General features: G+C 43.7%; 1 protein-coding gene across 12 annotated transcripts in view; it reads right to left on the bottom strand.

Annotated features, from left to right (window-relative positions):
- Positions 1 to 14,276, bottom strand: part of PTPN14 (protein tyrosine phosphatase non-receptor type 14) — a 190,255-nt gene that overhangs the window by 43,301 nt on the left and 132,678 nt on the right. For all 12 annotated transcript variants that reach the window (XM_055582980.1, XM_055582975.1, XM_055582978.1 and 9 more), the window contains 2 exons: positions 11,926 to 12,023; positions 9,536 to 9,603 (listed from right to left, as the gene is read on the bottom strand). In XM_055582980.1, the coding sequence (XP_055438955.1) occupies positions 9,536 to 9,603; positions 11,926 to 12,023 (166 nt within the window). The remainder of the gene's footprint in view (positions 1 to 9,535; positions 9,604 to 11,925; positions 12,024 to 14,276) is intronic.

The raw sequence follows: 14,276 nt of genomic DNA, 5'->3' as shown, positions 1-14,276 counted from the left end.
CTATCTGCCTGCCTCTCAGATTTTTATTTAAAATGCTTTGTAAGGGACTTCCCTGGTAGTCAAATGGTTAGGACTCTACACTCCCAATGTAGGGGGCATGGGTCTGATCCCTACTCAGGGAACTAAGATCCTGCATGCCACCTGGCATGGCCAAAAAAAAAAAATGCTTTGTAAGTGCCTCCCCATTTTTAACAAAAATGTGAGGATATACAGGCAAATGAGTTTCCAGGCCACCATCCTCTCAAAAGTTGAGCCCAGGAAGGGACAGTGCCTGACCTTCTTATCCACTGGCCCAATCCCAGCAAACTAATTCAGAGCCACTTTAGGCAAAGCAGGCTCATTCAGAGGCTACTTGGCAGAGCCTTGGGAGCAAAAGAGGCCACGACAGCTAAACTACCTCAAGGGAGCTCTGGAATATAATAGCTGGGGAGCTAACCAGCTGGCATCTTGACCAGATAAACCCCAGGCCCCTGGACCAGTGTTGCGCCAGCTCCCGTGGGAGTAGAGTCAACTGGACATAGGGCTTCTCAGCTCCCCTTCTAGGACAGTGTGAGTATTTACAGAGCTTGTTAAACACCTACTAGGAAAGTGAGATGGAGTCTGGAGGAATAAATCCAAGACGGGGAGACCAGTCGGTTCCTGAGACACTGACAGGCGTGGTGATTCGAAAGCTTATCCTGTGGGTGGCTCCCACCAGGAACCCCGCTGTCTCTGCCCTTCCTGGGCAGCAGCCTGGAAAGTTCTATCCTCCTCTCAGCCCCAGTGGAGGGCTGTGTGAGCTGTGTGTCCCGGGGAGGCCCTCCGAGGCTCATCACAGCCTCTGGGCAGGGGTGGGTGGTGGGGGGCATAAGGCAGTGAGGTCTGATGCTTTCAAACCATCCAAAATGCCTCATCCCCTTGGTTGTAAAATATCATGTACATAAATATTAGCTCCACTTCAGCCACTTTTCATGAAACACTATCCCCAAGAAGGTACATCTCAAAACTGTAAGAAACATCCCATCTCAAATGATGAAATTGTAAAAAGAAAAAAAAATCAGAATATTTTTAAAGTTGGAAAATGCTAGCATAGCTCTATAATGGAAATTCTTAGAGCTCTGCAGATGGTCCTGAGAGACCTTAGAGAAGACTGAGGGAATTACTGGCAGCTCTTATTTTTCACAGGTGAGCTGTTTCATTTGCTGTTGTCTGTTTAGCCACCCACTTGAAGCAACTCAAGTCCATGTTAGGAAATAAAGCTTGCTGTTTTCAGTTTTATGCTGTGGGATCACAAAGATGCCACGTGGCTTAGAAATCTAGCTCTGGGTATACATCTGGCTACCGAGGACTAGGGATAACTCGATATTAATTTTGAAAAGCCAGTAAAAGGCGTGGCACAATAGGATAAAATAAAGCTAAGTGAAGATCAAAGAGTGCTCCAGTAAACCGCTGCCTCCAACTCTCTGAAAGAAGAAAAAGTCCAAAGGGACCCTCTACTATTGTACTCAACCCTACCAGCTCCATCTGCGTCTGGGCCTCCCTGAGGCATGCGGCCCCGCCACTGGGCCGGGCCAGAGAGGCAGAGGATGAAAAATGGCAGGGAGCGAGCCTGCACACAGCTGCACACCTGGGGAGTGCCCTGTGTGCTTAACTTTGTTCTTTTGCTCAGCCGCAGAAATGCCATTTGACAAATTTCAGTGGCTTTATGAGATCAAACACAGCCATTCATCCCCGGTTCCCTCCCCCACCAAAGGAATGCATTCTTCCCTTTGAAAGCGCTAGTGGAACCCAGCAGAAAGTGTACAACCTGCCATGGCTCCCCACTGCCTGCTCAATCAGGTCACCACCTGGGCTTGGCATTCAGCCCGTGCTTCAGGGCGACCCAGACGTCCCTTCAGACCTCTTCTCCCAAGTTTGTGACCTCAGGCCAACTATTCCCAACACAAACCGCTTTCCCATCTCACCCCGACGTCTTTGAGGTCCATCACACCTACCATTCCCTGGACAAGGCTTCCATGTTCGGCCTGGCAGGACAGAAGCCTTTCCCACTCTGGAGCTACATCTTCGGCCCTGTGTGTCTCTCCCATAGTCCTTACCAGAATCTGCCTACTGTCCTCCTTACATTTTGTTATTGCTGCTGTTTAGTCACTCATTCGTGTTCAGCTCTTTGCAACTCCATGGACTGCAGCCCGCCGGGCTCCTCCGTCCGTGGGGTTTCCCAGGCAAGAATACTGGAGCGGGTTGCCATTTCCTTCTCCAGGGGATCTTTCCAACTCAGGGATTGATCTTGTATCTCCTGATAGGCAGGTGGATTCTTTACCACTGTGTCACCTGGGAAGCCCTGTCCTTCTCACACAGTTGTCTGGATACTCATCTTACCCTTTATCCTTGTCTCCCTCCTACTAGAAATGACAGAGACTTAAGTTCAGAAAGCTGCAAGCCTCCACATCACCGCCATGGCCCATCTCAGGGCTCTGAATGATACCTGCTTACAAACTCTCTGCATTCAGTAGGTGACCAAGAAGTGTCGAGTGAGCTGAACCAAATACACAACATATCAGTTTCATATTGCCAAATGAGATTGTTTTGTTTTTTTTTTTAGGTTTTTATTTTATTTTATTTTATTATTTTTTTTAATTTTATTTTATTTTTAAACTTTACATAATTGTATTAGTTTTGCCAAATATCAAAATGAATCTGCCACAGGTATACATGTGTTCCCCATCCTGAACCCTCCTCCCTCCTCCCTCCCCATTCCATCCCTCTGGGTCGTCCCAGTGCACCAGCCCCAAGCATCCAGCATCGTGCTTCAAACCTGGACTGGCAATTCGTTTCATACATGATATTTTACATGTTTCAATGCCATTCACCCAAATCTTCCCACCCTCTCCCTCTCTCACAGAGTCCATAAGACTGTTCTATACATCAGTGTCTCTTTTGCTCTCGTACACAGGGTTATTGTTACCATCTTTCTAAATTCCATATATATGCGTTAGTATACCGTATTGGTGTTTTTCTTTCTGGCTTACTTCACTCTGTATAATAGGCTCCAGTTTCATCCACCTCATTACGACTGATTCAAATGTATTCTTTTTAATGGCTGAGTAATACTCCATTGTGTATATGTACCACTGCTTTCTTATCCATTCATCTGCTGATGGACATCTAGGTTGCTTCCATGTCCTGGCTATTATAAACAGTGCTGCGATGAACATTGGGGTACACGTGTCTCTTTCCCTTCTGGTTTCCTCAGTGTGTATGCCCAGCAGTGGGATTGCTGGATCATAAGGCAGTTCTATTTCCAGTTTTTTAAGGAATCTCCACACTGTTCTCCATAGTGGCTGTACTAGTTTGCATTCCCACCAACAGTGTAAGAGGGTTCCCTTTTCTCCACACCCTCTCCAGCATTTATTACTTGTAGACTTTTGGATCGCAGCCATTCTGACTGGTGTGAAATGGTACCTCATAGTGGTTTTGATTTGCATTTCTCTGATAATGAGTGATGTTGAGCATCTTTTCATGTGTTTGTTAGCCATCTGTATGTCTTCTTTGGAGAAATGTCTATTTAGTTCTTTGGCCCATTTTTTGATTGGGTCATTTATTTTTCTGGAGTTGAGCTGTAGGAGTTGCTTGTATATTCTTGAGATTAGTTATTTGTCAGTTGCTTCATTTGCTATTATCTTCTCCCATTCTGAAGGCTGTCTTTTCACCTTGCTAATAGTTTCCTTTGATGTGCGGAAGCTTTTAAGGTTAATTAGGTCCCATTTGTTTATTTTTGCTTTTATTTTCAATATTCTGGGAGGTGGGTCATAGAGGATCCTGCTGTGATGTATGTCAGAGAGTGTTTTGCCTATGTTCTCCTCTAGGAGTTTTATAGTTTCTGGTCTTACGTTTAGAACTTTAATCCATTTTGAGTTTATTTTTGTGTATGGTGTTAGAAAGTGTTCTAGTTTCATTCTTTTACAAGTGATTGACCAGATTTCCCAGCACCACTTGTTAAAGAGATTGTCTTTAATCCATTGTATATTCTTGCCTCCTTTGTCAAAGATAAGGTGTCCATATGTGCGTGGATTTATCTCTGGGCTTTCTACTTTGTTCCATTGATCTATATTTCTGTCTTTGTGCCAGTACCATACTGTCTTGATAACTGTGGCTTTGTAGTAGAGCCTGAAGTCAGGTAGGTTGATTCCTCCAGTTCCATTCTTCTTTCTCAAGATCGCTTTGGCTATTCGAGGCTTTTTGTATTTCCATACAAATTGTGAAATTATTTGTTCTAGCTCTGTGAAGAATGCTGTTGGTAGCTTGATAGGGATTGCATTGAATCTATAGATTGCTTTGGGTAGTATACTCATTTTCACTATATTGATTCTTCCAATCCATGAACATTGGTGTATAGTTGATTTACAGTGTTGTGTTAGTTTCAGCTGTACAGCAAAGTGAATCAGTTATACATATACGTATTGGTTGGTGGTTTAGTCACTAAGTCCTGTCCGATGCTTTGCGACCCCGTGGACTGTGGCCTACCAGGCTCCTCCATCCATGGGATCTTCCAGGCAAGAGTACTGGAGTGGGTTGCCATTTCCTTCTCCAGGGGATCTTTTCCACCCAGGGATCGAACCTGGGTCCCCTGTGTTGCATATATACATATATCCACTCATTTTTACATTCTTTTCCCATATAGGCCATTACAGAGTACTGAGTAGACTCTGAACTACACAAAGCTGCTGAATGATCACTGATACCCTTTGCCTGTCCCCTGTCTGCTCGCATTTCCAACAGCGCAGAGTATTCATGCCTAGAAGGCACACACTTCAGCATCCTGTGCCTGCCTGAGACAGAAAAATATTCTGATGATGATGATAATATGAATGACAACAACAGTGATGGATGAACAAACACTTACTGAGAATTTACTGTGTGCCAAGTTAAGTACTTCACATCATGCATTCTCTCCTTTTATCCTCACAACCAGATCAGGCTTGTCATCCTCATTTTTACATGAGAAAATGGAGTCTTTGGCTAAATATTGTGCCCAAGTTTGTCCAGCCAGTAAATGACACAGCCAGGGTACAGGCACAGAACACTTAACCCCTATACTCTAAACCGCCTGACCACAGGCCACAGTGCATCCAGAATACAACAGGGTTGGGGGGTGGAGTGGAAGAAGGATATGTGCTGTGCTGTGCTTAGTTGCTCAGTTGTGTCTGACTCTTTGCCATCCCATGAACTGTAGCCCACCAGGCTTCTCTGTGCATGGGATTTTCCTGACAAAATTACTGGAGTGGGTTGCTATGCCCTCCCTCCAGGGGATCTTTCCAACCCAGGGATTGAACCCAGATCTCCCACACTGCAAGTGGATTCTTTACCCTCTGAGCCACCAGGGATACCCAAGAATACTAGAGTGGGTAGCCTATCCCTTCTCCAGGGGATCTTCCTGACCCAGGAATCGAACCAGGGTCTCCTGCATTGCAGGCAGATTCTTTACCAGCTGAGCTACCAGGGAAGCCCTAAAAGATACATGACTGATGACAAAAGCCAAGGAATATTCACGATTCAGACATACAGGCTGACATCAGCTTCTGCCACTTCATCCTCAACAGTGCCCAACAGGACTTTCTGGAACGATGGAAATGTTCTATATCCAAGCCTTCCAGACAGTAGCCACGAGCCACAGGTGGCTATTGAGCATTTTTTTTTAAATGTATCTTATGCAACCTAGAAACTAAATTTAAAATTTTATTTAAGGTTAATTCATTTCAATCTGACTGTAAATAGGCCCCATCACTAGTAGCTACTATCCCCAAAGGGGAAGTTTTAGATCCAAGAGCAACACCACCAATATCTGTCTGTCCATAATGAAACTGAATGAGGTCTGGGCTATTTTAATATCCAATTTGCTTAGAGCCTAGTGTAGACAGGTTTTATTCTGAAAAAGATATGATATGTACAAAATAACTCCTTTACTGCTTCACAGCACTTAAACCTGTCAAAGCATTTTACCATCCACAAATGCACACATCTCATGCTGGAAATCAACTTTGAATATTCTCCCGGTCTCTGCCTAAAGGCTATGTGGCAGAGACCTTTAATGAGAGAAAGGTAAAGAAAAAGGAAAGAAACTGTAGAAAACTATCAAGTTCATCACCTTCATTTGACACAAGTGTGCACACTCTCTAAAATTCTGAGGCATGAGCTTCGTTTTTCCTTCCACCACGCACACAAGAAAACAGCTTGACTTTTGAGGTGAACTTCTGAGATGTCAGAGACATGGACACCAAGTCCCATGCAGAACTTCTCTGCTAAGTAATCCGCAAATCTCTCTGAACAGAAGTTGATTTAATCAGTGGAATTAATAAGGAACCAAAAACAGCAGGCCCAGCGGATAATACTGCTCTTATCTTGGAATAAGACTAAAGACAGAGCTACTCATAAAAAGTTAGAGATCTTGCAGTATTTCCCTAATTTAGAGAATAAGGTTAAGGTTCAGATGAATTTAGAGGAAAGGGAACGCTTGTACACTGCAGGCGTACAAAGTTACTTCTGTAGCCACTGCAGGGAACAGTGTGGAGGTTCCTCAAGAAATGAAAAATGAAACCACCACATGCCCCAGCCATTCCACTTCTGGGTACATATTTGGAAAAACAAAAACACGAATTCTAAAAGACACGTGCACCTGGAAGTCCACAGCAGCAACGGTTACAGCTGACGAACTACGTGCTCTGCTCAGCCGCTTGGCCGTGTTCAACTCTGCCGTGGACTCACCATGGCTCCTCCATCCATGGGATTCTCCAGCCAAGAACACTGGAGTGGCTTGTCATGCCCTCCTCCAGGGGATCTTCCCAACCCAGGGATCGAACCCAGGTCTCCCGCTTTGCAGGTGGATTCTTTAGTGCCTGAGCCACCAGGGAAGAAGCCCCTGACAAACTACAGAAACAACCTAAACGCCCATCAGCAGATGAATGGATAGAGAAGATACGGCAAGCGCACGCACGCACACACGCACGCGCGCACACACACACACACACGCGCACACACACACACACACACACACGTCCATTAGCAGATGAATGGATAGAGAAGATGCGGCAGGTGCACGCAGGCACACGTGTGCACGCACGCGCACACACACACACACACGCCCATCAGCAGATGAATGGATAAAGAAGATGTGGCAAGTGCATGCAGGCGCATACACACACACACACACACACACAAACGTCCATCAGCAGATGAATGGATAGAGAAGATGTGGCAAGCGCACACAGGCACACACACACACACACACACCATCAGCAGATGAATGGATAGAGAAGATGTGGCAAGCGCACGCGTATGCACACACACACACACACACACAATGAAACAGGTAATGCAGCCATAAAAAGAACAAAATTTTGCCATGTGCAGCAACATAGATGGCTTTGGAGAGTATTATACTAAGTGAAACATGTCAGAAAGAGAAAGACAAATACTGTATGATATCATTTTTATATGGAATCTAAAAAAATACAACAAAGTACTGAATATAACAAAAAGAAGCAGACTCACAGACACAGAGACCAGCGGTGACCAGTCGAGAGAGGGAAGAGGAACAACATGGGGGTGGAGGAGTGGGAGGCACAGATTATTGGACAAAAGAGAGGCTCAAGAATGTATTGAACAATATGGGGAACACAGCCAAGATTTTGTAATAATTGTAAACTGAAACTAACCTTTAAGAATTCTATAAAAATTTTTAAAAAAGTTTTTAACTTGGGACTAATTTAGATTCCTCTCATGCACTGCCACAGATAATTTCTAGCCTCTCAAAACTTAATACCTTTGTCTCCAGACACTCAACTTTCTCTCAGAGGCCACAGTAGGTGAGATGCCAAGCTCTGCCCTTTGCAATCCCAAAATATCTCGTGTTGCTTTTTTTGTTTCTATCCTACAGTGTAGTAGTGATAGTCGCTCAGTTGTGTCCAGCCTTTTGCAACCCCGTGGACTGTACCAGGCTTCTCTGTCCATGGGATTCTCCAGGCAAGAACACTGGAATGGGTAGCCATTCCCTTCTCCAGGGGATCTTTCCCGTCCTGGGAATTGAACCAGGGCCTCCCGCATTGCGGGCAGATTCTTTACCATCTGAGCTACACAGACCGACACCTAATTCCTATGTCATGCCAAGAACTCTCATCTGACATACTCCTGCAAACAGTCTCATTGCTCTAATCCAGCACTTCTCAAAGTGTGGGGTCTGTGAACCCCTGGATGGAGCCCACACATGTGAACCCCTCAGATGTTTCCAGCTTCTCTGCTGCTGCTCCCCTGAGTGGCCATCAGGATGGCCAGCTGACTCCTATCCAGTCACGCCTGCCACCTCACCCCTGCTCCTCCTCCCTCTGTCTAGAGCATCCCTTGCTCCCCCTGACCACCACCTGCCACAATGCTGCTCATCTTTTAAGATGCAGTTCACACACCATTAGTTCCTCAAGCCCAAAACACAGGTAACCTCTCCCTACATAAAATCCTGATCACATTTTATCACACTTGGATTTGCATTCAGATTTTGCAAACCCAGGTCAGTGCTTTGAGCACACACACATACACACAGTGGTGAATGATCATGATTTATAAAATCAGAGCTGAACGCTGGAGTGGGCATGGCTTTTCCCTAAGATGGCTTTTCAAATATTTTAACTTTCCTAATGAAAACTCTTCTCAATTACTCCAAAGCTACCAAAACTTTCCCAAGAATAAAAACCTAGCCTCATCCCTAATTTAACCCAAGAATGGACATTTTACTTCATAGACTCATTCAACAAACCCACGTGAGCACAAAATTATGTACCAGGCAACCATGGACAAGACAGAGAAGCTCCCTGTTTAAGCACCACGGAGAAGACATTTCAGCTGACAATAAAAATGAAGGAAAGAAGGAACACCTTTAGATCCTGAAAGAGCTCTAAAGTATGCATACACAAGGGGATTTAGCAGGAAGTGCTGGATGGTTGGAGTGTATCCTACAGGCGCTCAAGGACAGGGAGGTGGTGTTTGAATCAAGATCTGAATGAGCAGTCACAGGAAGACCCAGGGCTGAGCATTCCAGACAGGGGATGGACAGGACAAAGGCTCTGGAGTGGGACCACGCTGAGAGGCTCAGAAGGAAAGAGAGGGATTTTCCTGGGGCTCCAGTGGCTAAGACTTTGAGCTCCCAATGCAGGGGGCCCGGGTTCGATTCCTGGTCAGGAAACTAGACACCACATGCCACAACAAGAGTTCACATTCCGCAGCTAAGACCTGGTGCAGCCAAATAAACATACAAATATTTAAAAAAAAAAAAAAAGAAAGGAAGAGAGTGTTCAGTACTCAAGGCTAGTGTATGAGGCAGGGAAGGGTTCTGAGGAGGTAAGAAGAGGCATCTTTACTTTTCTCAGGGTCTTAGAAAACTTATCTCCATGAATGCAGGGACATTCTTCTCAGGGAATACATGTGTAAATTCTTCTGAGATCTTGGAAGGAAAGAATTAAATATCAAAAGAAGATAGAACATGAATTAAGAAAAAGGAAGATACACTTACCATAGGAAATAGTACATATTCTCTAAGGAAATCTTGAGAATCAAACTGATTATAATCTCCAAAATCAGCTGAAAAGAAAAGGGGGGAGGGTAGTCTTTATTATATGACATTAAAGATGGGATAAAATAAGGTAAACTTATTACTATATTTACTCTTCTCACCTCATCCTATTTCTGCACTATTATTAAATACAAATAGTGCCAAGATGGGTTTGCTATTACTACCACTTTTACATAGCAATAATGTAAACATCAGCATGCATCCACTGCAACATAATTTTCTAGAAAGAAGAGAGACATTTGAAAGTGATTCCTAATCTATTTTAAGAATTTAAAACAAACATATATTTATCTTTTATGAAATATGTGCCAACACAGATCTTAAGACTATCTGCCAAGGGGACTTTTTAACACAAGGTTAATTTTGAGAATTGAAGAGCCAAACCCATCTGCATCTCTTCATATATGTGCAGCTGGAAATTCCCACTGTAAATCACCCTTGGCAAGCAGCGCTGCAAATTTTCACACCTCCTAAACAACTCCATGTGTTACAAGAGGCCCCAAATTCTGTTTTGTCCTGTTTTTATCTCACAATTGTAAGTCTGAACACACGTAAAATGAATACAGAGAACCTCTATCATAAATCAATAAATGTCTTGCATCTTATCCTACTTGCTCTCAACAACAACAAAAAAATCAAAACAGTATGATATTTAAATTTCATGTTAAATGTTCACTATCAGGTAGAAATGGATCCAGACATCTTTAAGGTAACAAGAATAAGTGGATCCACACAGAAGGCCAGGGTGAAGATGTTACCAAGAAGGCAGGGTTTCACCTACAAATATGTGTAAATTCCTACAAGTAATTACATGGTGAGGCATTTGGAAATACCAAAGACCAAGAGCGCTGCCTATTTCCAAGGTCAGTCATCTGTTATCATACTTTGTCACAGCTTATATCTCTGTTGATGTGACTTTCTAACTGCCCAATGAAGGTTCTCAGAAAAAATATTCTACAAATATTATAGCTAGAGGATTTCATCAGATTGAATAGCAAACTTCAAGGATCCAAGTAAAAGGATCCCAGAGTAAGTTCACCAACTTCCTTCAGCCTGAAAGCGATCACTGAGGTCCTCCAATATCCAGGATGCTTGTAATGAGCCCAGTGATTGAAGAGTGAGAGGGGAAAAAAGAGAGTTAAAAAAAAGAAGAAGAAGAAAAGGAAGCACTTAAAGCAGAAAGACCCAATTGAAAAATGAGGGACCCACCAGATCTTTCCTTTCATCTCCCCATTAAGGGTATCTTCTCCACTGTTTGATTTTTCAATTATAACCACTAATGGTCCTCATATATAGTCTGGGCATTGCTCCTTCCCTTTCCAGTCTTTAGATGAACAGATGAGATACAATGTATTTTGCAGACTTCCAATCCACAGGGAGAAGCTAACTACTAAGTATCATATGGCCAACCAAAACTGCTAACCCATTAACATCCCAGGAATGAAAGTTATCAGGGAAAGGCTGCCACTTCAGGCATTTTAAGTCCAAAAGGTTTAACTTTAGGGCAGAGTTTGGGATGAGAAGTTCAGTTCACAGTTTCTAAAACAACAATCCACACAGCAAGGACTCTGCAGCTGGCAGGCCTACATTTGGATGGTATCTGATTTTAAGGAAAGTAGCTACTGCAAGGGAAACATGTTTCTTTTTAAAAAGAAACTTGTCTTTTTATCTTCTTGTTTTTAACATGACTAAAGACAATGAAGCTACCAGTCAATAAAGAACAGTGTATAAATATATGTAAAAGATTACACAGTGTGCTGTGTAATAGGTGTACAAATTTACAGATTAAAAAGAAAAAAACAGCTGTCTGATTGATCTAGATCGGTGTAAGTAGGGTAGGTTGAAGGATAAATTGACTCTGACACACATTAGCTATCTCACATTACAAAACTGCATTTTAAATTTCTCTCTTTAACTGTCAGAATAAAGTACACTATAATGCCTTAGGCTCTCACACTTGAAACTGATGTGAAAGTCACAGAGTCATAACATCAAGCCACAAAATATGACCACATTGGGCAGTGGAAAAATTCTAAGAAAATGGTCTACAAACCCTGCAATGGAGCTTTAATTAGAGGCAGGATGAAAGCTGCTATTTCTTCAAATAAAACTAAAATTATACAAGCTTGAGCAATTTGCGAACAGCTTTGAGGAATCCACCATCCTGCCACCAAAAGTCACTACCTCTGCACTTCTAATGTAAGATATCTCAAAATGCAAAAAGAGTTACGAAGGGATCATTTAAGTAAATTTAGCTTTTCCCTCCAACAGGCTAGTGGCGCCAGCATTTAAGACCAGATGGATTGTCAAACACCGGTCCGCACTCTTACCTTGCACAGCTAAGCCTGCCAGCCGGATCACCTGTTCCAGCGAACACCGCAACCGCCCTTCAAGCACGTCTTTTTTGACTTGCAGGTAATACTGATATCTATTCATGGAAACAGAAGAAGAAATAACCTTAAAAACACATACTTGGAATATATTCCCACGCCATGAATGCCTCTAGATATGACCCCTTGTGTACACAGCAGGATCCACAGGTGATGTCGATAAAGGTCAGGTCTACAAAAGATGGAAAGTGACCTCTGACTCTGTTTATCTTTGTTTGATGTGGCAGGTGCCACGTCCCCTTCGCTCTGAGTTCGAAAGTGCTCTCATCACATCATTTCATGGCAGGCCGGCAGGATGAGCTACTGATAAGGACCAGCTCTTCATAACAAGAGACTGAGGATGGGAGCACTCTTGCACACCTGGACACCCACAACACACAGCTGCCAAAGCCATGCAACAGTGTGCATTCCTGAAAAAAAAAAATGATGGAAACACACTGTTTTTTTAAATCCCAAGGTTATAGAGGGTAGAAGACAAACAGGCCAAATCATTTAGAATTCTGCTAATGGACAGTATAAAGCTTTTCTGAGTCAGGCTCACCCTCCACATCTGCGACTCATAAAAATCTAATCGAATGTGACACTGAGCCTTCCAACCCAAAGTACATCCTCAAAGCAGCAAAGTGCAGACAGACAGAATGTGCCCATATACAACATCAACCTCAGACCAGACCGCTGTTCTCAGAAGCTAACAGAGTGCTATTGTTTCCTTGCCAATAAAATCATAATTAGAATTACCTAAGCGTTTAGAAATCTCCTTACCCCAAACCTTTACATCCCAGGACTCCACTTCCTTTGAATATACTCTTAAAACAAGCTACCTCTAGAACAGTCACACGTTTTAGGCATTAATTCTTGGCAAATGCTAACAACTTCTTCGCTCCTGGTCACCACAACTCTGTAATGTCTTCAAAACTTCAGCATGTCAATCAAGGGAACTTAGGAGTGACCCAAAGCCCGCTGTCCTGGAGAGAGGCAATCAGTCCTGAGAGCAAATTATTGCTGCCTCTGCCTTGATGTCATGGACATCATGACATGTCAGCAGTACTGTCAGTCGCTCAGTCATGCCTGACTCTTTGTAACTCCACGCACTGCAGCCCACCAGTTCCTCGGGCCACGGGGTTCTCCAGGCAAGGATACTGGAGTGGGGAGCCATTCCTTTCTCCAGGGGATCTTCCCAACCCAGGGATCAAACCCAGGTCTCCTGCACTGGCAGGTGGATTCTTTACCGTCTGAGCCACTAGGGAAGCCTATTACATGTCAACCTAGCACCTATTTGAGAAGAAGAATCCAGTTCTCTCTACGGAACAGTTCTCTACTTCTTTCCTCTTGAGTCTACAGGGCAGGGTAAAGACAGCCATGTCAGCCTCTGGTGGGAAAGTGCGTATGAGTTGCTCAGTCGTGTCCGACTCTTTGCAACACCATGGATTGGGGCCCACCAGGCTTCTCTGCCCATGGGATTTTCCAGGCAAGCATACTGGAGTGGGTTGCCGTTCCCTTCTCCAGGGGATCTTCTTGACCCAGGGATCGAACCCAGGTCTCCCACATTGTAGGCAGACTCTTCACCATCTGAGTCACTAGGGAAGTCTCTGGTGGGAAAACCTTTAATTAAAATTAGAAAGACCAACACTGAGTTATCTAAAGATTTTTTCTAGTCAAACTTAATATCTGTTAGAAAAGCCACCTATTTTTCCTACCATCATTTTATCTTTCACCTAAAATATTCATAATCATTTTACAGGGTCCATTATGAGAAGGCGATGGCACCCTACTCCAGTACTCGTGCCTGAAAAATCCCATGGACGGAGGAGCCTGGTAGGCTGCAGTCCATGGGGTCGCTAAGAGTCGGACACGACTGAGTGACTTCACTTTCACTTTTCACTTTCATGCATTGGAGAAGGAAATGGCAACCCACTCCAGTGTTCTTGCCTGGAGAATCCCAGGGACGGGGGAGCCTGGTGGGCTGCCGTCTCTGGGGTCACACAGAGTTGGACACGACTGAAGCGACTTAGCAGGATATATATATATATATATATAAAATTTATTCTCACTTTTTCTTGGTTAAAATTATTTTATTCTCTTAGCAAATTTCAATAAAATTATATAAAGTTATACAGTATAGCAGGGCTTCCCAGGTGACACAGTGGTAATGAATCTGACCGCCAGTGCAGAAGATACAGGAAATGTGGGTTTGAATTCTGAGTCAGGAAGATCCCCTGGAGGAGTAAAAGGTGACCCACTCCAGTATTCTTGCCAGGAGCATCCCATAGACAGAGGAGCCTGGCGGGCTA

Source organism: Bubalus kerabau, chromosome 5 (assembly GCF_029407905.1).
Source record: "Bubalus kerabau isolate K-KA32 ecotype Philippines breed swamp buffalo chromosome 5, PCC_UOA_SB_1v2, whole genome shotgun sequence".
NCBI lineage: Eukaryota > Metazoa > Chordata > Mammalia > Artiodactyla > Bovidae > Bubalus > Bubalus kerabau.
Note: the sequence above shows the minus strand (reverse complement) of the source record. Positions and strands in the feature narration are given on the sequence as shown.